At 42.0% G+C, this 27,587-nt stretch overlaps 1 protein-coding gene across 1 annotated transcript in view; it reads left to right on the top strand.

Moving 5' to 3' along the window:
* The window catches only part of LOC117456877 (calcium-binding protein 8-like), a 201,904-nt gene that overhangs the window by 45,291 nt on the left and 129,026 nt on the right, over positions 1 to 27,587 (top strand). Inside the window, exon 3 of the mRNA XM_034096726.2 lies at positions 17,436 to 17,579. Within this exon, the coding sequence (XP_033952617.1) occupies positions 17,436 to 17,579 (144 nt within the window). The remainder of the gene's footprint in view (positions 1 to 17,435; positions 17,580 to 27,587) is intronic.

The raw sequence follows: 27,587 nt of genomic DNA, 5'->3' as shown, positions 1-27,587 counted from the left end.
AAAATCTCTAATGTCCGAGTGCAAGTGAATGCAGCACAAGACGCAAGTCTTGTAACCCCTCCCCCGGCCCTGGCGCGAGCTTGGAAATATGATTGGTAACGATTTCATTTGAACGGGACGGCGCATAACGAGAAGCATTCGGACCCAAGTAGACGGAAGGAATGAGGTAGTTGCGGTCTACAATGACAGAGAAGAGACTGTCAGTGTGGCTGTACTCAGCGTTGAATCAAAACGCACTAAAGCTTTGGATCTTACTAAGTTTGTGAGGCGTTTTGCTGAAAAAGATGGTAATCGCCGCATTCAGCTGTAATAGGCATGCCAACTTGATGCTCTGCTCACGGATGACTCGATGAGCATACACAACTGTTAAGATGATGACCTTGTACGTGTGTATATTTAATTTTTCTTTGTGGGGGTCTGCCCCCAAAAAACAGTTTGAAGTCCTGAGAAAGTAAAAAAAGACGGTGTGTAAAACTTCACTGCCCAGCCAAAAGAAAGTAACCACCTTGATTTAACTAGGCCAGGAGGTAAGGACTTTCCACCCGATAATAACTGCAGCGATGTTTATGTTTTAGCTGAATACACGTTTTTTAACCCTAACTGATGCAGTTAGTCACTTCTTTAATGTTTGTTATTTCTGATGTAAAGTCAAGGTTGAAACTGTTTGCAGTAAAGTTGTGGGGCGCTGAACTGTTCTTTGGATTCTTTTGATTTATGATAGTAATTACTTGTCTTTCAAATTTGAAGGAGGGTGAGCAAGCATCTTGAGGAACATTCATCATTATCTCCTCCAAAAAATATAGTTTATTTAATAATAAATGAATATGTGAATCATAACAGTGATTGACAGCTGATAGGAATAATATGATTGTTAATATTATCATATTAATTCAGACAAACATCGATGAGACAGTTAATTCATGTACTTATTGCAGAAGTCGGCATATATTTGGTTTCCCTGCTGGTCTAAGAGTGAGACAAACTCATTCAGTTATTGCTCAGTTAAAATGCATTAAATGATGTGTGCCACCTTGTATATTTATATGTAAGGCTTTACTGATGTGCCACAATAATGTCACCAAATGTTATTGAGTTAAAATATAAATATTGTGGCTTTCCAAGTTAACATTGATTGATATGACTGGGATTAAATCAGCATATACTTCTGCCAGGGGATGCCACCCCTGAAAATCTCCTGCCACCCTCTTGCCACCCCATGAATATTTTTCTAGATCCGCCCCTGAGACTAGCATTTAAAAAAATGAATAAAATGTGTATTAATGAACACGTTAACATATAAAACTATTAAACAAGCCAGTTATAAAATGAATACAACTGTTTTTATGATTTATAATTTATGATTGGATTTATGATTGAAAACTTGACCAAACATTTTGTACTGCTGAATTTTCTTACAGTACATCGCAATTTCCCCAGAGTTTACAGTATATACGGAGATACTTAAAGTTAGCGTTTTTACTGTATACTGAGAGCTCCAGTCTCAGTCCACAAGGAGACTGCAGGAGTCAGCATTATATTCAAGTCAAGCAGCATCCAGACACTCGGCCAGATGTCGAGCTGCATCTGGTTCCACAGTGGGGAGTTTCAGGCACATTCATTCACTAATTACATTTCATATTTAACTCCTTCAGCCTACTTTCAGCTGCAGAAACCATTAAACTATTACGTTATTCAGCTATGTCAGGACATTGAGGCTATACATGTTGTTGTTTACAACTTTTTTAAACCTTTTCTTTTAAATATTAAGCTTCTTCACTATTTGTCCTACTCTTCCAGTTTAACATTTCACTTTCAAGTTTTCAACAAAGTCAATGCAATGCATTTGAGCTGTAACAATGTTGGTTAAAATAATTTCACTTTTCTGCATTTCTCCGCTAAGTTCAGAAACACACTTGCTTGGTCTCTGTAGCTAAAAGCAGCTACGGACCATTCACCTAATGGCATATTCAGCTTGTTCTGCAAATCTCAGCTAAATTCAGCAACGAATGTTCACAGTTTACAGCATTCACACGCATTTTCTGCAGGAAATGCATTTTCGAGTTTCCATCTGTTTTACTCTGTGTTTTTATGTTTAGATGCTGTTGTTTAGTTCACTTGCTCTATGTGATTTTTACGTGAAAGAACTTTGTAACTATGTTTTGAAAAATGATATAAATATAAAATGTGCTGTTATTAACAAAATAAAGTCTTCTGCTGTGTTTAAAACAAGTTTGTTGGTTGGTATGATAAGCCTTCTACCCAGCCTCTGGCCCTGTAGCCTCGAATGGCACATTTCCACTGCAGCGGGGTAGCCCCGTTTAAGCGTCCCTAAGCGTCCCTAAGTGTCCCTAAGTGTCCCTAAGCGTCCTCGCTCAGGCCTCGGGCTACCCGCTGCAGTGGAAATGCGGCATTAGTGACGTGCTGTTTTTTGGATAAACGTCCACATAATCCAAGGTCAGAAACTACCCGGTGGGAACTGCTGTTTAAAAGTCCATGGAGTTATAAACAAGCTTCCTAATGCCGGCCCCTGTTCCCTCTCTCCTTCAAGGAACTCAGCGCTGGTAGCCTGAGGAGACAAATCCCCCCCCCAACCCCCCCCCTCTGCTCTGGCTAAGCACTGAAAGAAGAGCGGAGTGCCGACCAGGAAGGATTTCTTCCACTGCCCTTTCACTAAAGCTTCTATAAAACAGGCTATTTTAGTTTTAGTTTGCTGTAAAGCCTGTCCCCGTACTACTGTGATGTGAAGTCTGTATTAAGAAGAGAAAAGAAAGTAAAAAGCCTTGGGAAAGCAACAGAATATTTTGACTGCACACTTTTCGACTAAAACCATATGTCACCAATAATGTAACATATGTGGAACATGCTGAAGTCAGTATGAAGTCTCCATCAGACAGAACATAATAGGCTGAGACCCACGGGGCCGTATACGATCCCAAAGATCACATTGTGTTCAAAGCGTCATAACTTCTCAGCTGTTTCAGCCAGAGACATACCGTGTTTCCTCTTAAACTACAGAAACGGCAATAAACAACTCCATTAAGTTTTTCATTGAGAGGCGTTTACTTATTTTGGTGAAAGGAATGAGCGTAGAGTTTGAAAAGATGTGGATAGTCTCACCCAAGCGGCAAACTCTGGGGAAGAGCCGGGACGCCAATACGGAAGTGCCACACACTGCAGTTCATACATGGGCTGCTAGGGACTGGCTGCAGAAAGGAGCAATTTCCATAGACCCCCATGTTAAAATGCCCAACTTTACAGCAGAAAAAAACATGTTTCTACCCCTGGATGCAATACATATTATTATGGATATAGTTAGATTCCACCTTCATGATTATGAATCTGTGAGTGAATTGTTTTCTAATGCGACCCTTTTATTTATATTAGGTCTTAACGTTTTTGCATAAATTAGGGCGTGGTCACTTTGATGGACAGGTACGTGCCTCACTGTCAGCTAACAGCAACTTGTCCACTCTGCTAGGCTACAACGTTAGTTAGTTGTAGTTACTGTACTCAACCCTTTAGCCGTGTTCATGGTGATTGTGCCTTTTAGGAATAGTGTTACAAATACCAGACAATTAAAATGTTGTGCTGTGCGCTTGAATGTACTAACAGACGTCTAAAATGATAATATTATACATGTTAACCCCGTTAGCAGGTGTTTGTGTGCTTGTTAGCTTAGCTTGTTATGTAGCTTATTAGCCAGCTAAGGACGTAACCTTTTATACATGTATATATATTAGGGCTGTCAGCCGATTAAAATATTTAAACGCGATTAATCGCAAATTAATCGCACATTTTTGATCTGTTCTAAATGTACCTGAGAGGGATATTTTTCAAGTTTGTAATACTCTTATCAACATATGAGTGGACAAATATGCTTTATGCTAATGTTTATTATCATTTGAACAATGACAAATATTCTCATGATTATTAAACAACAACCTGAACATTACAAATATTCGCCTCAATTCAACCTGGAACCTCTCTCATACAATACCAATGGGGTGTGTGTGTGTGTGTGTGTGTGTGTGTGTGTGTGTGTGTGTGTGTGTGTGTGTGTGTGTGTGTGTGTGTGTGTGTGTGTGTGTGTGTGTGTGTGTGTGTGTGTGTGTGTGTGTGTGTGTGTGTGTGTGTGTGTGTGTGTGTGGAGAGACACTGTGATGGATCGTTGGAGCTATGTGCAACTCAAGGCATATGCTCGAACGGGAGCTGCCTGGACGCTGCAATCATGTTGCACTATCCGTGCTGAGTGTGCTGACTTCTCCTACAATGTCCCACTGTCTGGCTTCCTGCATCAAGTCAAGTGCTCGGCGCAGTTGTCGGCGAAATGTCGCTCCTCTGTTTTCATTGAAACAGCTCCTTATATCCGTTAGCGCAGCTAGCTAGCACCAGATGCTAACAACAACAATAGCCGCGTTCACACTGCGGTACGGTAATGCACGTAAGGTCTCTCTCTCGCTCGCTCGGGCCACACATACACACACCCTCCCGGTCCTCCCGATGGCCAGTCGGTGCCTGCCGGTGAGCGTGGAAGTGTGGTCTGCCACAAGCGGGCGGCAGGAGCGGGGCTGTCAGCATCAGCTTGTAGATGGTATTTTAAACTCGATGCGCTCTGAAACTACGGGGCGGCCGAGGACAAAAAATACACATGCGTTAATCGCGTTAAAATAATTAGTGGCGTTAACTTGACAGCCCGAGTTTGAACACAACAAATATATAGTTTTTTTTACTATTATTACATATTTGCCCAGGCTACAGAACACAACATGTGATGATACCTGTTGATATTCTGCTACAACAGAATTAAAACACCAGTAACGAATTGTTTAGCATTAAACAACAAAGCAAAACTATGCATTTTTTATAAAGAAATTAAATGCATACACACATTTTAGGAATTCAAGCACGTACACATATGCAAAATCTAAATCCTAGTCACCACAGAAAGGATCTGTGGATTTATTAAATACTGTTGCCCCGAGCTACAATGATACCGATGCTGAGACTGTTCTGTGCAAACATAGGCATACAAAGTACAGCTTATACACATAACTCCTGCCAGCGGTCGCCAGAGGCACACTGCATGTTCGATCACTTCAGGAGCAGCATATGTGGAGCATGTGACGCAGCTCATGACACAGTGCTGTCTGTTGGGGGTAACGTAACGCCCAGCAGACATGCTGCTACCGATGTTTCGAGAAGCTCATTCTGACAAAGTACTGAACATAGTTAGCGTCTGAAAGTGCTACGTTCTTCTCATTATCTGAATAATACATGTATTTGTGTACTGTGGTGGTGGAAGAAGTATTCAGATCCTTTACATCAGTAAAAGTCCTTTTTTCAAAATCTCACTTAAGTAAAAGTGCAAAAGTATTATCAGCAAAATGTCCCTAAAGTATAAAAAGCAAAAGTTCTTATCCTGCAGAAAAATAGCCTCCATTTGAGATATTTGTATGACATTATTAGACTGTTAATATTGTTGCTTCAATTAGCATTTTACTGTGCAAACAAAGTTCTGATTTACAAAATATAATTGTTCTTTTTTACTTATTGTCATGTATTAAGTTATCTGTAACTTAAACTGTTATTCCACTTGTTAAGTCTTAAAGGATTCAATACCTTAAACGTTTAGTTTTCTAATGCACAATCTGAAGAAACAAACATGTAAGAGATATCTAGCAGGAATAAAAGTGCAAGTGTATTATTGGCTGACATTTGGAGTTGCGGTGCACACTCTGTTGTAGCAGAAGCCTGCATGTCAGACGTTGAGGGAACATTAGTCTGGACAGGAAGGACCACTTATTGAGGAAAGGCCAAAGCCTTTTCTAGCAGGCATGATGTGCTGCCTCTGTACTGACGGGTGCAGGGAGGGAGGCCTGCGTATGCGACATCGAACCAGATACCGGCTGACTGACAGGACTGACAGGATCACACTGTATATATGCCGTCTATGGATTGGACACACTTGTGTCAGCAGGAGATGAGGAGCTGTCCGTGGTGCTGACTCTGTCTACTCTTCAATGCACCACAAACCTGAAGCATTCATTCAACTGGCTAAAGAGCCAAATATGGAACACATTGTTTCCCCATCTGAAACAGTAGCATCAAAAAGCATTGATTCTTCATTTAATATCTTATCCCCTATGGTTCTTAGTAATACATCCAACTAAAGATAACATCATTACTTGATTAGTGGATCAGCAGACACCTAACTAGTCTTGTGAATCCACATGAAGAGAGATATTATATTTGGTATAATTGGGCACACAGGCAGCTACGATAGATTATGTTTGATTTGCATCGCACCTTGCAGGAAAACAAGACTCTGGTTCTTCTGTTACTGATGAATAATTCATCTTTATGGCACCCTGTTGGAACTGTTCACTCGTGACAATGTACCGAATAAGCACGCATTCGTACGGAGGCCTCGAGGTGAAGATGCCCTACCAGGCCCAACACACTGCCACTCAGGGCACATGTCACTATTGTCAGAGTTATTCATGATGCAACCCTTGTGTTCTGTTCGCGTTTCGCACCCTTTGGTAATGTTCGGGTCATATTGACCCGGGACATATTTCAGGGTTTAAAAAAATACAGAACTAAATTCAACATGCACAATTCCTTATATATATATCGTCTTTAACTCATTCCCCAACAATATAAATGAAATATATGATTAGTTTTTAAAAATACTCTTTGCTAGATCAAATGTAACAATGGAAGTGTCCATCGTTTTTTGTGATAAAAATGTAATTTATGTTAAAAAAAAATACACTGTAATAAAAACTAGGTTTACATTTTGCTCATGCTTTTCTAGGACTGATGTAAATGAAACATTTTTTCATTAATGTTTATTATTTGTAATCTGTTATATAATAATCAAAGCCCTGAAGGAAATAAAGCAATTTATCAGCAATTGGAACAAGAACCACATCCAAAGTATTTGGCTGTGAAATATAGAGAATGAAACATCCATAGAAATGACAGAACAGATATAAACACAAAGCAAATAAAAACAATCAACAGTCACTATTCATAAAATACAGTATATCCGAAAACTATATTGATGAAGTGACGCTGCAGAACATCATGTGAGTCAATGGGCAGGTCCGTTTAGGAAACATGGTGTGCAGAACTTCTTCGTGTGTATAGCACAGATGCACTTGTTGCAGTTGCTGCATGTAGTCTGTGACTTGGAGTCCTTTGAGGGTCCACAGACCTCACAGCTGGCTGTGGGGGTCTTCCAGAAGCTGGCTGTGGGGGTCTTCCAGAAGCTGACTGTGGGGGTCTTCTTGCGGCTGGCTGTGGGGGTCTTCCAGCAGCTGGCTCTGAGTCAAGTTCATCTTCCAATTTGCTGTGTAATTCTGAGTTTACCTCCACATCTTCCTCATCTTCAGAAATGTCTTCCTGTCCCACTTCACCGTGTTCTTCTAATGCATTCCACTCACTCTCATCCATTATTAGCTCCAAGGCTCTGAGCAGAACATCTTTTGGCCATTTTGCTGGTAGATAATTGTAGTTCTGCACTACACTGTAACTACACTGAGGTTATGTCTCTGTTTAGTCCCTTTAGACAGAGCGAGAACATGTAAAATGTTTATACATTTCTGGAAGATCTAAAATGTTTATAATGTTCTAGGATAGTTTTGTGTACACACTACAAAGGATAAAGATCAAGGGAAAACAGGATCAAACAGCTTCTGCATACAATTGTGTGTGTGTGTGTGTGTGTGTGTGTGTGTGTGTGTGTGTGTGTGTGTGTGTGTGTGTGTGTGTGTGTGTGTGTGTGTGTGTCTTTAGTTTCTGTGTTTCTGTGTGTTGTTCTCTGTCTCTCTGTCCTGGTATCGTATCCGGGTCAGATTGACCCGAACCTCATGCCGGGTGGGCATTTTTTCATAAGTGGAAACAAATAAAAACAATTCCACATGTCCTTCACAATGAGTAAGGCCCGGCCATTGAGTTTCAGGTTGAACGAAAATATCCTTATATTTTTTTGTATTCATTGAAAATGGAAATCGGGTCACTTTGACCCGAACACCACACAAGGGTTAAGTGATTTGTCAGTATATTTGAAAATACTTAGTTAGCAAGGTGAGCTAGCTAGCTAGCTAGCAGATCTGCAATAATACTGTAAGGAATCATGTGATCACATTACAATAAGCCAATAGAGGTGGCCCATTGGGTGAGTTTCCAGTGCCAGTTGGCCAGTTTGATAACCCCGAACACGAACAAGCGCTCCGGCCCCAGCTGTGGGCCCTTTCTGTTGTGATTGAAGCTTCTTGCAGCAAAGTCTATTTGCATGTGTGGTCATGTTGTTGAACAGGCACCGGCTGGCACCGGCTGGCACCGGCTGGCACCGGCTGGCTGAATGAATGTGTTTTCATAAATGCATCCTTTCTGAAAGTGCGTTGGGCTGTTGTAGCGCGATTGCACCGTACATTTGCATCACAAACAAACTATCGATATATATTTGTTTCACTCCTGAACTTCTTCTGTGATATAAGTATAAAACCTCTGCGATTCATGTGTCATCTTTAGCGGACTACAAGTCAACTCACACCAGTCATTCAAGCATACATAGTCATGGACACTCCCCACGAGCACCTCATACACATGTAACACCGTGGGGCTCTGCTCCTGGTACGCCAAAGTATTTTTAGTTTTGTTGTGGTCTTTTGCCGTTCCAAATGTCATGGTTTCAGTTGGGAAGCAGTTCAATATTCCATTGCATCATCAGTATTCATAGATAGAAGCAGTCATGCACAAAATGGACTCGTTTGGTCCCCTGTTGTCTTCCTGCTCCACACAGTCCAGCAGACACGGGGAAGTACTCAACACAAGCCCGACTCCCTGGTAGATGTATTCATGAAAAGCAGTAGGGACAATCTCCACGTGTGTTGTTCGCATTTGCATCCCGGAAAACATTATCTCTGCCGTGACAAATGATGGTGTTGCTTTATTGTCTCAGGAGCAGCTGCTTCGTGCCGTTTGGATGCAGGTCGCAGACGGTGACCCGGTATCGTAGGTGCTCAGCACACTCCAAACATGAGATCATCATCATTCATCATTAACGCTCCATTGATGTTCTGTTGTTGCATATCGTTCGCCAGCAGAGCGGTCCAGACTGGCAGCAGATAACGAGATGATTGATGGGCTCATTTTGTAACAGCGTCTTTGGTTCTGCATGCTGTCAGAGCGCAGCTGAACAACTCTCAAGAGCGATACATTTCCACTCAGTGAGGACGGACTTGTTCCGCTTTTATCAAAAGTGTCTTTTTCATATCATGCTGCATTATTTATGAGAAAACTACAACAAATAATTGGACTGTCATAGATTGTGTTTTTGACGATGCTGTTGTATCCAAAACGATGCAGCGTGTCCTCTCTTTGAAGAATAGAAACTCTCCAGTTGCCGGGAGCGATGGAGTTAAAGCATCTACTCTGCTTTCCACTCTCACATTATTCAGTGCTCAATGTGCTCATGCATGTCATGCAACCATAGTGTTCTTCCGAGAGGTGACATTCCACCTCTATGGAAACAGCAGCCTGTCACCTGCTCCCTCGCTCCTCGCCGTGCAGCCTTCTGTCTGCAGGCTCACGTATGAAGGATGCATTTACTGAAGCCCACGGAGCCTGTTGGTCTCACCGATGACTTGATCACACGTCGAGCTGCCGGCGAACAGCTGCTGACGCCACTGTGTACAAAGGAGGCATTTCATCTTCATTCAGTCAAAATACAACTCAACATGTATGCAGACATTGTGAAGAAACAACAACTGCAGCTAACATGCCGATTTCAAATATCAGAATCAAATAAAGGGGCTCATCTTGGGTGATAGACTAAAACACAACAACCTGACATTACAATCGCTGAAGACTTAACAGGGTCCCCAGAGAACCCTAACAAGTTCATTTGTTTTAAATGTTTAATATTTAAGTTCTATAAATATCTCAACATTTCAAGAATGTTAGGAGACAGAGTTGGAAGTATTCGGATCCTAAACTTAAAGGAGACCTATCATGCTATATTTAAATGATATAGTGTATGACCATACCTATATAAGGTATATTTATACATTTAATTTTTCAAAATACCAAACAGATCATTTTTTAGACATGCCTTGTTTCGCTCATTTTCGCTCTATTCCAAGCCCGTCTTTGAAAATTCTGAGCAGCAGCTGACCACGCCCCCCTGCAGAAGAGCAGGCATGAGCCGGCGAGAGTCACGTTACCATGCTTGCTGTGATTACGAGTGTGGAATAAACATGTCATCTCAGAGCAATGCATGTGTTCAAGCATATTATCAATTTGATCCAGAAACTGACCCTGAAGCAGCGGAGGTTTTGGTGGAGGTGCAAACATCTCGGTTGCAGCAGGACGTTTCTGAATGGTTAGCTGACAAGCTGTTGTCCCTATTTATTTTACTCTGTCACGATGCTTGCTCCTTATTCCGTTCATATTTTGGCTAATTAGCAAGAATGCAATGTGTACAGTTTGTAACGCAAAAACAGCGATATATATATATATTTATAAAGGGAGACATTCATATTTTCAGCATATATACAATGGCCTCATTGCGTTTATTAATAGTTTACAGTCCTTTTCTTCCAACATCCTGCAACAACCGTTGGAAAGTTGAATAACTTAGGATGATAAAAAGTATAACTCCAACAACACCTCAGTTGTCAGCAATGTGTGTAGTTTCATGTGTTTTTAAAAGCTCAGTTATTGACTTCTTTGTGCAAATTGTGCCACGATGCCTTCTGAACGGAGAATGTGTGCTGCATGGAGATACCACAGGTAACATTTTTGACAGCTTTACTAAGTTGTCTGTTTAAATACATTTTTCACATGTCATTCAATATACGTTTATCACAATGTGTCAAGACGGATGCAGGAACTTGAGGACTCTGTAACCTGTATGGTGGACCATCCTGGATTGGAGCCTGTGTGCCTGAATGTGTTCTCCCTGCAGAATGCGTTGAATATTTACAGAGCTGAACATGGTGGACTACAGTTGAGGCAAATAGAGCAGTTAGTGGTTTGTTTGTTTTGACTGAAATTGTAAAACGAATGCTAATATTGTTCATGGAAATAAATACTGGTGTATATGGCTTTATGCAATCTTTCATTCTGTCATTGTACTATTATATTATATACTACACAGCAATGGCATAACACACCCATGTGTACGACAAAAAGGTCCACACACACAACCTTATGCTTTTGAAATCAGAATATTCTTTACCCATCCAAACATGAATAATCACGACACATTTTGATATCAACTTGGAACTTTATTGTCAAAATCAACGGTTAAAAAAACCCATACAAAAAAACTAAATGTAGCCTACTTGTATTTTGTATAAATGACACTAAATATTTTTACAGAAGCTTTGTGAGCTGGTGCTGGGGCTTCCTTGGACGCAGGATCAGAGTGGTGATTCCGGCCTGCGTTGTCCTCAGGATACGCAGGGAGTTTCTTCCTGATCCGTGAAATGTCGATGTTGGGTTCAGACAGCAGCCAAATTGAACCGTGTAGCATACCCGGCGATGACCTCCTCCCTATCAGGTCGCTCATAATGGTGCAGGGTCCACAAAGACTTGGTCGAAGATGAGGTCCATCAAGTTGGCCACGTTGGGCTGTGCAATGGTAAAAAAAAGCACAACAAAAAATGTGGTTTAGATTAGTATATGCATGTAAAAAACTGAAACTTCTTTCTAATTTTTTTATTTTATATTTGTAAATAGTTGTATAATAAATATTTTAAACACTTACGGAATGTGGGGTCAGTCTTTACTGGTTTTGCTCTGCATTCTCCCTTCCTGGCCTTTGGGAACTGCAGTTTATACAGAGGGTTTCCAGTGGATGTAGTGGCTTGTGCACGCTCAGCGTTTTCATTGTAGTGCAGGGCTGCCAGGTACAGTCTTTCATTTCCGCCATGATAAAAAAAAATGTAAATAATAACAAAGGATGTACAAATTGTCACTAATTAGTAAGTATGTGAGGTGCTGGCCTGTAAAGAAGAACACATAGTTAGAACAAAATCAACTCAACTTAGTATTCAGGATGAGAAAATACTATTTGGATAAATATAGTCTGAAATCCCAAAAGATGGGGCTAAAACTCTCTATTTAGCAAAGCTCTTTACTTAGCCTTTTCCAATCCGAGTTAGTTTTGAACCGTAACGTGCATGCTGTGTTTCTGACTCAATACAGATGATGTGTTGGAGAGGGGCTGAGCTCAGTAGACTGACTGTAATGAGTGCTAGCCACTAATTAGCCTGTTGCTAGAGGTAAGGCCTTGTCAACAACAACAGACTAACGGGGCTTTAGCTCAGTTTTACTCGTGGTGTGTGTCCCCCCTCGCATACATACACAGTGTTGTATCCTAACACACCCCCATTTATATTCATGTGCGCAAACAAGTAAACACACAAAAGATTGTACATATAACGCTGCAAAAAACGGCATGTCTCATTAGCGTAGCGTAGCGTAGCGTAGCGTAGCGTAGCTTACAGATCGATGATATCTGATCGTTCTTACAGACTACAATCACAAAAGCTTTTACATATAACGCTGGAAAAAACGGCATGTCTCATTAGCGTAGCGTAGCTTAGCTTACAGATCGATGATATCTGATCGTTCTTACAGACTACAATCACAAAATCTTTTACATATAACGCTGGAAAAAACGGCATGTCTCATTAGCGTAGCGTAGCTTACAGATCGATGATATCTGATCGTTCTTACAGACTACAATCACAAAAGCTTTTACATATAACGCTGGAAAAAACGGCACTTGCCTACAGAAGATTACGTTTGTTATTATAACTTACTCAATATGATTGTAGAGGATACAAAATACTAATAAATAGGAGAATAAATACGTGTGTTATCGCCTAGGGCGTGGCTTTACAGCCTTCACACAGATCGCCATTACGGCAGTATGTCTGAACATGTTAGCAAATGCCTGATAATTCAAATAAAAGATAAAGCAAAGACTGCGGAGCGTACAAAATAAAATGCTACAAAAATATATAAACACCTAACCGATTACTATTTGGGTTTGAGGCGACATTGATACGGCGAAGCTACATGCTACATGTGACAAGCTAGAGATAGCTTTATCAGGAAAAACACCGCTAAATAAAAACTTACAGCTTCAAAATTGGATGTGTCCTCACTGGCCTGGTCCCGGATGGTTGGTATTGATCCCGGGTTTAGCATTACTTTGGAGGCATATCCGTGTTGGACTTGAGACAAGTTCATAAACATGTCCGTCGTAAAATGGTTGGAACACACAAACAGAAATCTGCCATGGTCTTCTGGCACATGTCCCTTGTAAATGAAGTCTAGCCACAGATTCATTTCTTTTTCCACTGATGGCATTGCATGCAGTCCCCTGTCCAGAGTCTTGCAGCCAACAACAGCACAACGTTTAACTATCTTAGACATCCTGGCAAGAGCAGGCAAAAACACAGACGTGGGTTGATTTAGCCTGCCGATAGCCTATATGCGAATGAGAGGTTTGGCAATGCACGTGGCCGTGGCTCATTCCCCTGATAGGTGGAGAGTTGACCAATAAGCCGAGGACTTCTCTGTGACGTAGAAAAGTGTTGAAATCTGGATCCGTTTTTTTCAGATCCGTTTCAGCCCCTTTTTTAGAGATTTGGCGAAGGAGGAAAATAGAGAGGGTTGTGTTTTCTGACACTTGGTGAGTTCCCTGGAACACCGGGGACACATATTCATGTATAAAAGACGTACAAAGGTGCATTTTGCATGATAGGTCCCCTTTAAGTAAAAGTACACGATGCAGACACATCTAAAAGAAAATCAAAAAATATATACCCAGAGAAATACAAATCCTTTTTAATAAATACAAAAACAGATGTCAATTAAGACGTAAGGGTTGGCTAATTTAATTTATAAAAAACCTCATTTTATAAACTAGTTTTTTATTTAAAAAAAAGTACTATTGCCTTAAAATAATACTTGAGTAAATGTACTTAGTTCAATTCCACCACTGGTAGGAAAGGGGCATAACGTTTCATTTGGGGCAGAATGAATGAGCATTTATTTTCATTGTACTACATTTGTTCTTAAGAACACGTGCAGAGAACTCCTTCTAGAAGCTTCTGAAGCCTTCATTAAACCTGGTGTCATGTTGAACAGGGGTATAGTGGTAGAGACCGCCTCTCCAAACGCAGTGTCTGTGGGTCCTGATACCGCATGAGTTATTGTGAGCAGGACATTATGATATGTTACAAACACAACACACGGCAGGTCTCCCTCGTAAAAGAGATCGTTGATCTCAATGGGATTTTTACCTGGATAAATAAAAGCTACAAACAAACAAACAAAATAAGTAACAGCACTATAGCGAGATCACAACAAATTGTCTTTCTGCAAGTGCATTTGTAATGTTGAATATTATGTATGAACCAGATTGGTGTTTTGTATAGAGCTGCTGTGCAAAGTGTTAAGGTGAGTGAAGCAGGCAGGACCACAAAACTGGGGCCACAAGGGTGAGTGGAGGGGGTCTGAAGGACGGGTCTGGGCTGACAGCCTAGGGGCACAGCGGAGGACCTCGGAAGGGATCTCGGGCGGACGGCCTGGGGGCAAGGCAGAGTTCATAAAGGGGCGAAGGCCACAGTGGGCGAACTCAGGGGGCCGGGCACAAGGACGGGCAGGAGCTGGTGGAACCCCTGGCGGGTCAGACGTAGACGAGACCCTGGACGGAACCTGGGCTGGTGTCAGTGGGACCCACGATGGAGCAAGGGCTGGTGTCGATGGGACCCGAAACAGGACAGGACACGGTGTTGGCAGGAAACCCGGCGGAGCAGGTGTCGGCGGGACCCCCAACGGGACAGGACATGGAGTTGGCAGGACCCCCAGCAGAGGAGTAGTCGACGGGGCCTCCAACGGCACAGGACACAGGGTTGGCAGGACCCCCGGCAGAAGAGCAGTCGGCGGGACCCCCAACGGGACAGGACATGGAGTTGGCAGGACCCCCGGCAGAGGAGCAGTCGGCGGGACCCCCAACGGGACAGGACATGGAGTTGGCAGGACTCTCAACGGAACCCCCAACGGAACAGGACATGGGGTTGGCAGGACTCTCAACGGAACCCCCAACGGAACAGGACATGGGGTTGGCAGGACTCTCAACGGAACCCCCAACGGAACAGGACATGGGGTTGGCACTTTGTTTGGTGCATTTGTAGAATGTGTCATGAGTAGGGTTGGGCACCGAGAACCGGTTCCAACATTTCGATTCCATCATTTAGACATGTGCATTTCGGTTCCGCTTTTCGATGCCTGAGGAAATGTTTCTCGCCGCTCTCCGTAGCCTACTGTATGACTGCGGCGGGGCGGGAAATGTAGCGTTGTTCCTACACTTCATATACAGCGTAACCTGAGACCAGGGCTGCGTTCCAATAGTCCATTTAGCTTAGGAACCTTCCTAACGGAGTGAAATGACCCGGAAGTCTCTCAGTGGCAGCCATGATAAGTGCCGTTCCAATTCTCCAAATGAAAGGAAAGGAGGTTTCAAACTTCCTTTATAACCTCCTTTAGCCGAACCGAAAGGAGAGGAGAAAATGCTGCCCCACAATGCATTGCAGCCGCAGCATTTGCCGTCACTGAACGGTCGGCCGTTCACGGAAACAACCAATTATGACCGAGAAATGATATCATGAAAGTTACGAGGCTTATTAAGCATTTTAAAACATAGGTGGTAAGTTGCCAAAGTGCTTTGTTCTGAACGTTCATCAGTATTATAATCAAAGAGAGAAATATGAACGGTAGTTTTTACTGAAGTTATCAAATAAAGTCAACATTTCAGTCTTTACTGAGCTGTGTGGGGTTTGTTCCACTTTTTAAAGATGTTTGAATGATGATACACACAGTGATCGATGTTAAGGACTAACGTTTAGAATAAATACATCTGTATTGATTTTAAGATCTTTAGTTCATACAATCATACGTATTTGGATCATTGGTATTAATGTGGACCGGAGGGAGAGGGAGACGAGCATAAGTTTCACTTTCCTTTTTTATTTAAATTCCAACTTTGGTCCTGAAGAATATGTTTCTCTGTTGTCCCCGTTCATAAAGCAAAGCAGCAGCATCAGAGCACGGTGCAGAGTCTCTAGATGAGTTCACAGTAGTCCCTCGTTCTTATTGAACATCCATGTTGTAGTCCGCTGTATAGAAAACTGTAGTTTCCATAGTTCCCCCACAGCAGCAGACGCACATTCATGACGTCCGCTGGCGCATCATAAACACGTCGGATAGTGAAAGTGCAGTCGGAGTACGAGAAGGGTCTAGCTAAAGAAGTATCACATTTGTAGATCAAGCTGTGAGAATTTATTATACTAATCTAAGTAATCCGCAAGCCTTAAGTGTGTTGAATTGAGGGACGGTCAAAGCTGTAGGATGCAGATACTTGGAGACATGCACACTCAATTTGAGTCTGAGATCATCCCAAAGCAATACACTCCAAGGTCATACACAGAATGCATATATCCCCCAACAGTAGACATCGATTCAGCCTTGTTTTGCCACCTGTGTGCAAGACGAAAAATGGATACCCTAGTCTAACTTACTGTATGTGGTCCTGCAGTGTGCTGCAAAGATATTGCTATAATGTGATAATTATATAAAACAATGTTGGGATCAATAATCCTAGAGCCTCCAAACAGATGGATCACATCAACAACAATAAGAGGATGAAGCATCTTCTATTTTGTGCTGCGAGGAAGAATATTTTATCAAAATAATTCCAATGTTTTCATTTACTGCTCGAATACTTAATAGAATTAGAATACTTTGCACGTGTATGGCATACACAAACAGATCAGTTCTTTATAGGTTTGAAGCCCTACCTGAAATATCTACATCAGACATTTTTCCTGATTCTTTTACTGTCAAAAATAAAGAGAAATGTCCACAGCAGGAGTGGGTTGTGCAGTGCAGGCTCAGTGGAAGTGACTTTCAGAAGCTGGAGAGAATGAAGGACCACACATGACTAAAGCGAGCAGAGGTGGCGCGGCTGTGACAGCAGGTGGAGAAAATGAATCGATGGGTGGAATTGATCTTGTTAACTCGAGGCAGTGGTGCGAGACCAATTGTATAATCCGCAGCCCGAAGCTGGGTCAGACAGGAAGATAGAGGGAGGGGGGGTAGCAAGGTGTGTGAGGGATGATGAAAGGGGGGAGGGGTGGCTGGGGGAAATGCTGTCAGGAATCCTACAATGCAAGATCAATGCGATGTGTATCACTGCCAAAGGAAAGAATTCCAAACATACAGATGAGCGTAAAGAAATAAGTGAAACACACACACAGTGCTGCAAATCAACATGTGCTTGTGTGAAGCAGGGGGGGGGCATTGTTCACACTATAGATGCTGACTCCATTTCCCATTTGTCCTGGCAGAGATCCGGGAGGCGTTCAAGGTGTTGGATCATGACGGAAACGGCTTCATTTCCAAACAGGAGCTGGGCATGGCCATGCGCTCTCTGGGATACATGCCCAGTGAGGTGGAGCTGGCCATCATCATGCAGAGACTCGACATGGACGGTGAGTCGCTCACAGGAACGGAGTGAAGTACATTTACTCAAGTATAATACTGAAGTTCAATTTAAAGGTGCTATTTATACTGTTTTATACTTTCACTCCACTACATCTTGGAAACCAATATTCTAATTGTTAGTCCACTACATTTATCTTTCATTTCATCTAATTTCAAGCCTTTCAAGCCCATTGAGATCATTGATCTCTTTTTCAAGGGAGACCTGCTCAAGTAGGTTCCACATGAAACATAAAAACATAAAACAACAGAACAACAAAAAGGACATCAAACAGCATCATTACAGGGATTACAATTTACATAACTATCCACCAGTGGCGAACCGTCAGGGCTTTCAAGGTATTCAGAGAATACCCTGGAACACTCAGATTAAATAAACAAAAAATCGATTTAATTATATAAATAAAATGTATATACAGTAAAATGAATAAATGAGAATGGTATCTGTGTTGTTGATCTGTAATACTACAGTGTTACGTTGATTTGTTTGTCCTTCTTGGAACATGCACTACGCATTTCAGTGGTTTTGTGTTAGAAAATAAAGCGACCAATCAGATCTTGTTCTGGGTCTCTGGGTAGAATATCCTTTACCAAGGTATTCTACATCCTTGATTGAATGCCCTGGCCTTTGCGTACGTTTGGACTGATAGTTTGATCAACCAATCAGATATTGATTTATAGCCAATGGGCGTGTTCTATCAGAGTTTCCCTCGGTTCCAGAGTGTTCTAGAAGGCCCGCTAGTTAACTGGCTCGAGACAGAGGATCTAGATGAATGCGACGAAGCAATTCATGCCGTTTTATTGTTTTCAGCGTTGAAATGACAAGTGCAACAGGTGAAGATGAAGTTGTTGCGGGATTGTTGTAAGTACCCTTTTTTTAAGACGACAATTCAGTGAAAAGACGGACATTATAATGCCGCGGAGGGGGAGGGGGGGGGGGCGGCGGGGGGGAGTGTGTGTCTACAGAAGGTCCAGTTGTGATAGACACGGCTCGCCACTGCTATCCACATGAACAGGTACCAACAGCATCTGATTGACTAGCATCCAACCGAGCTTTAAAAACATTTAGTGGCACCAGATTGCTCAGTTTCCATTTAATTTGCAGACTGTTCCAAGACAGAGGAGCTGCGCATCTAAAAGCTGTCTTCCCTAAGACAGTCCTAGCAGTTGGCACATTTAATAAAACCACAGCATGCGATCTCAGGCAGTAGCCACTTACAATTCTCTGAGAGATCAGGGAGCAGATATAAGATGGAAGTTTCCCTAACATGGCTTTGTATATAAAAATGTACCAGTGACTGAGCCTCCGTACAGTTAGTGAAAGCAAACCAGCCCTTGCATACAGGGTACATTGATGGGTTAATGCTTTACAGTTTGTCACAAATCTCAGTGCGCTGTGATACGCAGCATCTAACTTGACCAGGCAATGGGCAGGTGCATTCATATAGACCAGATCCCCATAGTCCAGCACAGGTAAAAAGGTCACAGAGCCTTTTCCTGGCCTCCAGCGAGAAACAGGACTTGTTCCTGTAGAAGAACCCTAGCCTAACCCTCAGCTTTTTTAGCAGGTTATTGACATGAAGTTTAAAAGTGAGACAATCATCAAGCCAGATACCAAGGTATTTGTAACAGGTAACCACTTCAATTTTTATTCCTTGCATAGTTACAATATCTAAAACAGGCTCTGGTGTCTTTTTAGCTTTAGAAAAGAGCATTACCTTGGTTTTCTCAACATTTAAAATAAGCTTTAGTTCAGAGAGCTGAGTCTGAATAGTGTTAAAAACAGCCTGTAATTTAACACCAGCCTCCTTAATGGAGGGACCTGCACAGTACATCACGGTATCATCCGCATAACAATGTAAGGTTGCTCCATCGACATTTTCACCTAAACTATTGATGTAGATGGAGAATAAAAGTGGACCTAAAACAGAACCTTGAGGAACACCATTAGTAATGTTTAACCACTCAGAAGACAGCCCATCAAAGTGAACACATTGGGACCTTTCAGAGAGGTAGTTCACAAACCTCCCACTGCATTGCTGGACATGCCAATACTGAGTAGCCTCTGCTTTAAGATGTGATGATCGACGGTGTCAAACGCTTTGTCAATAAATAGAGCTGCACAACTCTGCTTATTATCTAAAATACTCGCGACATCATTCACCACTTTCATTGTGGCAGTGATGGTGCTGTGTTTCTTTCTGAAGCCTGACTGATGTTTAGACAGGATGTCATTTTTACATAAAAACTCCTTTACCGTTCACTCACTAGGCGTTCAAGAACCTTAGCCAGAACTGACAATTTAGAGATGGGCCTATAATTATTTAATAAGGTGGCCTCCCCTCCTTTTAGCAAAGGCAGGACATAAGCTGACTTCCATATATTTGGAGGTCAGCGTATGTCCTGCCTTTACTTTCAGAATCATGTTCATTGCCAAGTAGAACACATTGAAGGATTGCTTTAATATGTCGTGGTGCAAACATAAACACAATTATAGGAAATAAATTGTAAGTGAAAGCTCAAAAATGTAGCAATGTAATATTTCAAAAGGTAAATAAAATTATATTTAAAAAAAAAAGAGAAATATCTACAGTACACCGTATATAAATATACAAAAATAATTAGTACAATGAAAATGTGACATAATACTGTACATAACATATACCATTATGAGTTAAGATTCACAGCAGTAGCATTTAAAGGACAAATAATATGAATGCAGTCCATTTACCATAAAGGAAATAACAATGTTCTGTGTGGTGCAGATTGAGTGTCCCCTCCTACAGTATGTGTGGTATGAGATGTGTAATTCCGTACGTGCACTCTTTCGTGTTCACATGCACATGTTACTTATTCCTCTGAGCCATGTTTAAAACATGTTTTCACGCATGCACGAGAGTATCTACAATTCAATCTCATCCACTCACTGTATGACTCATGAAAGAAACCAATGCTGGGAAGAGAACAGCCTGGAAGAAAAATCAAGATTGATCAAATGTGTGCATACATGACATTGCGGATGGAAATTGTAGATCAGAGTGGGTTTTAATTTGGTGTGCCCAACTAACACAAATCTGATGCATTTACCGCAGCATTCCATTTCCCAAAATACTGTGATATAAAACCAAATCCATACTGTACGTCTTTTAGCACAGAAATACTTTTACCCAAAGACTTGGGCAACTTTTATAGGAATGAACGGGGTCCCGCATCCAACACTGTGCCCAGTTATCTTTTACTGCCAAAACAGTCAAATCTGAATCTGCAGAGGTTTATTGATGGAGCACTTTGAACCTTTAGTCCTTGGAGAGATCAGCAGGAAAACACAGCGAGGTTCCATGCAGAGCAGCTACATTACATGTAAATGACATGTTCTTTTCTTTATATCCTGTCTCCATATACAATTTCAAGAGTCGATGCAATAGTATGGGAAAATGCAATATGCAAATGTCAGATCACTGAGAAAATATTCAAAGTGCTTTTCAGTTTCGCTGCAGAGAGAGAAAAAGTACTATACATGTTCAAGGTTTAAGATAGTCAGACTGCCTTCATTCCTCCTCTGACTCATCTTCTTCACAATCTCCAGAGTCTGAGGTTGCTTTGTGCCTCAAGGGCGACTTTCACAGCTGACGAAGGTCACTGCAGTTTATGTATGTATTCACCTTGTTCTCATTGTTCTTTCTGTGTCCCTGTATTGAGTTTGTTGAAGTTGAAGTCTACGAAAATGTCTTTCTCATTAAATGACCCTCGGTCAATTTGTCTGTATTGATTCATGTCATTAGAAAAAACGTGGGTCTTTCTTCATTTAGGCGTTATTGAATCGTAGCATTGACTGGCTGCCTTGCAAGGGCGTTGTGCTTGTTCGTTTGCCAAATGTCGATTAGATAAAGACAGCTTATTCAGATATGATCAAACCGCTTTAGACAAACAAATAAAGAGAGAGGCCTCACACTCAGTTCATGTCAAGAGAGGCTTTCGGTATAAAATGATCTGTTTGATTCACAGGAATGGGAATATAAAGTGACAGGACTAAGATGTGTATATCTGTGGAAAGTTCTCTCTGAGGGCCTAAGATATTCTACAAAATAATATTTAAAAACATTAAAAATATATATATATTTTTTAATTTATATTTTTTAAATATTCTTTTAGCTATATTTTTAATTAGTTTTACCAAAATAACTTGATTTAATTGTATTTCAAATAATATTTCCAAAGAAATAAATCCTTCGAATCTGCCAAATCAGTTTCTGTTTGAATGTGAAGGGTTAAATCAAATCAAATCAAGTTTTATTTATAGCACATTTATAAACGATTGTGGTCGAGCCAAAGTGCTGTACATATTCAAATAAATGAAAGAAGCTCCTTTAGCCGTCTCTGCGAGTCTGTGAAGACAGGAGCTGATTGGACGTCCAGCTATGAATTCACAGAGGGCCCGCTATAGTAACTGAACGAGAGAGTAATGTCAAATGACAGTACAATTAACCAATCATATCTTCCCTCTAAATAGGTGGGTTTTATTATCGCGGACTTTATGACAAGTTCCGCCCACTGTGAAGCTGTTCTTGTTTCCATAGCAACAACAACTTCCTGTCAACAGCGTAAACTCACCTTCAAAATAAAAACATGCCAAATTACACTTAAGACATACAACTGCAACAAAAGTAACAAACACAATGCAATATCCTTTTCAATTACAAAGAACACAGGGTTATTTACAGGTGTTGTTTTGTGTGGTAGAGGGTCGCTTTCATTGATGCGCTTTGCACCCCGGGCGTATAGTATACGCTGTGACGTAATAAAAAAATGTCTTTCTTTTTTTTGAGGGAAGAGGTGGGGGTCAGGTATAAAAGTCACGGCTCGCCACTGTGATAAATAGTGAATGGGTTGCGGATGGGTGACATAATACATTTATGAGAGAAAGCAGTACATTAATGGCTTACTATATATTTTTGAAAGCAATCCCTACGGCCTCTGGAAGCTAATGAACCTTGTGTGTGTTACACTGACTGTTTAAAACCAGCCAATAAGTCATAGTGATTAACTATGGAGACAGTAGGTGGAGTTTCTACGTGGCTGATAAAGGTTGCTGGTATTTAAAATGGAGAAAGTACTTATTGTTGGGTTGGTGGCTGATCTGTCTAATCAAGCTAGCTTACATTAGCTACCGATCTAGCAAGCTAGCTAGCAAATGTTAGCTCTCTAACTAGCTGCTCTAATAATTTACATTGGAATTATCTTTAACACCCTACGGTTAGACTTGCAGTGGGGACCTTTATCTAATATAAAAACATTCTTTTTTTTTTTAAGGAGACCTGGTAGTGTCATGAAGCCAGCAGCTCCTCACAGTTCCAAACATCGCTATACAATCTCAAAGTTATTACATATTGGTAATCGCAATAGTTACTTTCCTGAAAAACGGTTAAAACTAAATAACAGTTAATTCAAAACCTAGAAACTTTGGCGAAGCTATGTAAAGTGATAGCAGTAAAATGCTTGAACCGGAAGTCCCCTCACATAATAGGGACAACCTGATCTCACCAGAATGCGTGACTCCACCACGACTCCTTAACACCGCATTTCGTGGAGGAGTCACGAACTTTGTTAAATCCCGGGAAAATTATGGTGCATTAGTTACGAATTTTTGTTCTCAAAAAACAGTGCATTGTGTGTAATACAACTGTGATTTTTATTACATTAGTTAGTTTTTAAGGAAGGCCAGAGCTTCAGCTGTGTCAAATAGATTGTTCCCTTTAGTTAACGTTTTTCAAAAAGAACATTATATTCCAATTTGATCATGTCCCCTTTATTGTATTACGGAGAGCAATGTGAGCGTCCATTCCCATTGGATAACGCAGGATTTTACACCCGGAAGTAAGTATTCTCTTTACTGTCGATTGATTTTACAGTGCTATCTGCACTACTCATCAACTAAAAAACACCAGATTATCCTTGTTGATTACACAACATTGATTGGTTTAAATTGTGTACAATGCTTTTGTATTTTCCCCTTCGATTCGGAGAAACAAATATTTGTTCAGTTTAGGATGGCCGAAGACACTACACTACCCAGAATCCTCAGCTATAGTTTGTGACACCATGTGCTTTGCTTGACAAACCCTGTGACTTGTCCTCAAGCTCTGTGATTGGATGTTGGAGTGGCAGTGCGCAAAGCTTACACCGGTCAAACAGCATTTTGAAATGGAATGAAACCCATCGACGGCACACTATTCAAAACAGGAATCGAACTTCTCCTTCCCCACCCCCCCCGTAGGTCACAGGCTCCTCCAACAGTGCAACACAATAAAACAGATACACAGAAAAAATAGTGCAAGTCAATACAAAAAGAAAATTAGTTAAAAAGTGAAATAAGAGTACATACAAGTGATTGGAGTAGCAGCCAGATGAATGTTATGGATGTTATTTCAAAGTGCAGGTGTTTAATAGTTGTTATGAACCGAGATACAGGACCCAAAAGCAGGATTCGGAGACAGATGTCCAAAAATAGAATGTTCTTTAATCACAAATTAAATCGTACTTTCACAAAAAAATAGAAAGTAGATAAAAAGCCAAAACAAAGTTGTACAGCAACACAAAAACTCACTTGACAAAGGTCTAAATCCCAAGGTAGGTATCAGGAGTCAAAAGGCCTGGGTGCTCACGACATGAAACATAACGAACTGACAAAGGAACAGAGAAACACCAGGGCGCTATATATATATATATATATATATATGAGGGGGATGGGCACAGGTGAAAACAATCAGGGCAGGGCCAAGCAATCTCACTGGCGGGAAACACACAAAGACAGGAACTGTGGGATCTGTAATGACAGGAAAGATTACTTTCAAAATAAAAACATAACTAAACCTAACATATCTGTCGAGTCACAACATTACCCCCCCTCTAGGGACGTCTCCTGACGGCCCAGGCAGATTAGGATGTTGCCTGTCGAAATCCCTGATCAACTCCTGATCCACAACGTAGCGAGACGGGATCCACATCCTATTCTCTGCTCCATAGCCTTTCCAGTCAACGAGGAACTGCCTGCCACGTCCCCTTCTCCGGACTGCCAGCAGTTTCTTTACTGTATAAACAAGGCCACCATCAACCATTCTGGGGGGTGGCGGAGGTTTAGTTGCGGGCACCAAACTGCTTTCCTTGACAGGCTTGATCTTCCCAACGTGGAATGTAGGGTGGACCCGCAGGGGATCTGGGAGTCGCAGGCGCACAGACACAGGGTTCACGATCTTCGTTATTGGAAAGGGACCAACAAACCTGGGGGCTAATTTTCTTGAAGCGACATGGAGGGGTAGATCTTCGTGGACAACCACACCTTCTGCCCAGGCTGGTACACTGGAGCTGGCCGGCGGTGTCGGTCAGCCCCCCTTTTCATTGAAGAAGAACTCCTTAGAAGGGTTCGACGGGCAAGCCGCCCAGAATGCGATGGCAACGTCTGACCAGGGCATGTGCAGACGGGACCAAGACCTCCTTTTCAGTCTCAGCAAACACGGGTGTTTGGTAGCCAACACGCACTGGAAGGGAGTCATACCAGTGGCAGAGGTAGGAAGAGAATTGTGGGCGTATTCCACCCAGGTTAGATGCTTGCTCCATGATGAGGGATTCTGAGCCACCAAGCACCTCAGACATGTCTCCAACACTTGATTTAATCTCTCCGTTTGTCCGTTGGACTGGGGGGTGATACCCAGAGGAGAGGCTAGCTGGTGGCTCCAATGAGACTGCAGAACTCCTTCCAGAACTTGGAAACAAACTGTGGGCCCCGGTCTGACACAATATCCCTGGGAAATCCCTGTATCCGGAACACATTGACCATCATAATTTCCGCCGTTTCCTTGGCCGAGGGTAGCTTGGTCAATGGAATAAAATGAGTCATTTTCGAAAAACGATCTCTACCACTGTTAGTACAGTGGTTCCTTAACCTTGAGACACCGGGAGTCCAGTAACAAAGTCCATGGATATGTCAGACCAGGGCCGTTGGGAATGGGCAAACGCTGCAGCAACCCCAGCCCGAGGCAATGGAAGAGGTTTTGCTGCAAGCACAAACAGGACAGGCATTCAACATATTCACCAACATCTTTAGCCATGGACGGCCACCAGAAACGCTGCTCTTAAGTGCGAACATGTTCCTCTAATCCCAGGATGACAAGTGAGCAAGGACTGTGAGCCCAGTGAATGATCTTGGAGCGTAAGGGCACTGTAACAAACAGCCTATTAGGCGGACACTCACTAGGGGTGCTGGACTCTCAACATTTGCTGCTGCCACCTCTTTTTCTATCTGCCCAAGTTACCGCTCCTACCACACGGTTCAGTGGTAGGATGGGTTCTGGTTCTTGGCAGCAGGCTCAGGGTCAAACAGACGGGACAAGGCATCTGGCTTGGTGTTCTGGGAGCCAGGTCTAAATGACAAGGTAAAATCAAAACGACTGAAAAAAGTGTCCATCTAGCCTGGCGTGAATTCAGTTCTCTCAGCCTTTTTCATGTATTCGGTGGTTCTTATGGTCTGTCCATACCAGGAACGGCTGAGCGGCCCCCTCTACAATGTCTCCACTCCTCCAAGGCTTGTTTCACTGCCAGTAGTTCACGATTTCCCACGTCGTAGTTCCTTTCCGCTGAGGACAACTTACGGGAGAGAAAAGCACAGGGATGGAGCTTATTATCCTTTGCAGCCCGCTGAGAGAGAACTGCCCCCACACCGAGGTTAGAGGCATCCACCTCTACCACGAACTGTCGAAGTGGATCTGGGATGGTGAGGATGGGAGCAGAGGTGAACATCTCCTTTAGAGCTTGAAAAGCATTAGCAGCTTTGGAGTTCATTCAAACGGGACATGAGGAGAGGTAAGTACATGTATCCAGTTGTGATAGACGGCTCGCCACTGCTATCCACATGAACAGGTACCAACAGCATCTGATTGACTAGCATCCAACCGAGCTTTAAAAACATTTAGTGGCACCAGATTGCTCAGTTTTCCATTTAATTTGCAGACTGTTCCAAGACAGAGGAGCTGCGCATCTAAAAGCTGTCTTCCCTAAGACAGTCCTAGCAGTTGGCACATTTAATAAAACCACAGCATGCGATCTCAGGCAGTAGCCACTTACAATTCTCTGAGAGATCAGGGAGCAGATATAAGATGGAAGTTTCCCTAACATGGCTTTGTATATAAAAATGTACCAGTGACTGAGCCTCCGTACAGTTAGTGAAAGCAAACCAGCCCTTGCATACAGGGTACATTGATGGGTTAATGCTTTACAGTTTGTCACAAATCTCAGTGCGCTGTGATACGCAGCATCTAACTTGACCAGGCAATGGGCAGGTGCATTCATATAGACCAGATCCCCATAGTCCAGCACAGGTAAAAGGTCACAGAGCCTTTTCCTGGCCCAGCGAGAAACAGGACTTGTTCCTGTAGAAGAACCCTAGCCTAACCCTCAGCTTTTTTAGCAGGTTATTGACATGAAGTTTAAAAGTGAGACAATCATCAAGCCAGATACCAAGGTATTTGTAACAGGTAACCACTTCAATTTTTATTCCTTGCATAGTTACAATATCTAAAACAGGCTCTGGTGTCTTTTTAGCTTTAGAAAAGAGCATTACCTTGGTTTTCTCAACATTTAAAATAAGCTTTAGTTCAGAGAGCTGAGTCTGAATAGTGTTAAAAACAGCCTGTAATTTAACACCAGCCTCCTTAATGGAGGGACCTGCACAGTACATCACGGTATCATCCGCATAACAATGTAAGGTGCTCCATCGACATTTTCACCTAAACTATTGATGTAGATGGAGAATAAAAGTGGACCTAAAACAGAACCTTGAGGAACACCAGTAGTAATGTTTAACCACTCAGAAGACAGCCCATCAAAGTGAACACATGGGGACCTTTCAGAGAGGTTAGTTCACAAACCTCCCACTGCATTGCTGGACATGCCAATACTGAGTAGCCTCTGCTTTAAGATGTGATGATCGACGGTGTCAAACGCTT

Source organism: Pseudochaenichthys georgianus, chromosome 13 (genome assembly GCF_902827115.2).
Source record: "Pseudochaenichthys georgianus chromosome 13, fPseGeo1.2, whole genome shotgun sequence".
NCBI lineage: Eukaryota > Metazoa > Chordata > Actinopteri > Perciformes > Channichthyidae > Pseudochaenichthys > Pseudochaenichthys georgianus.
This window is presented reverse-complemented; position numbering and strand designations above follow the sequence as displayed.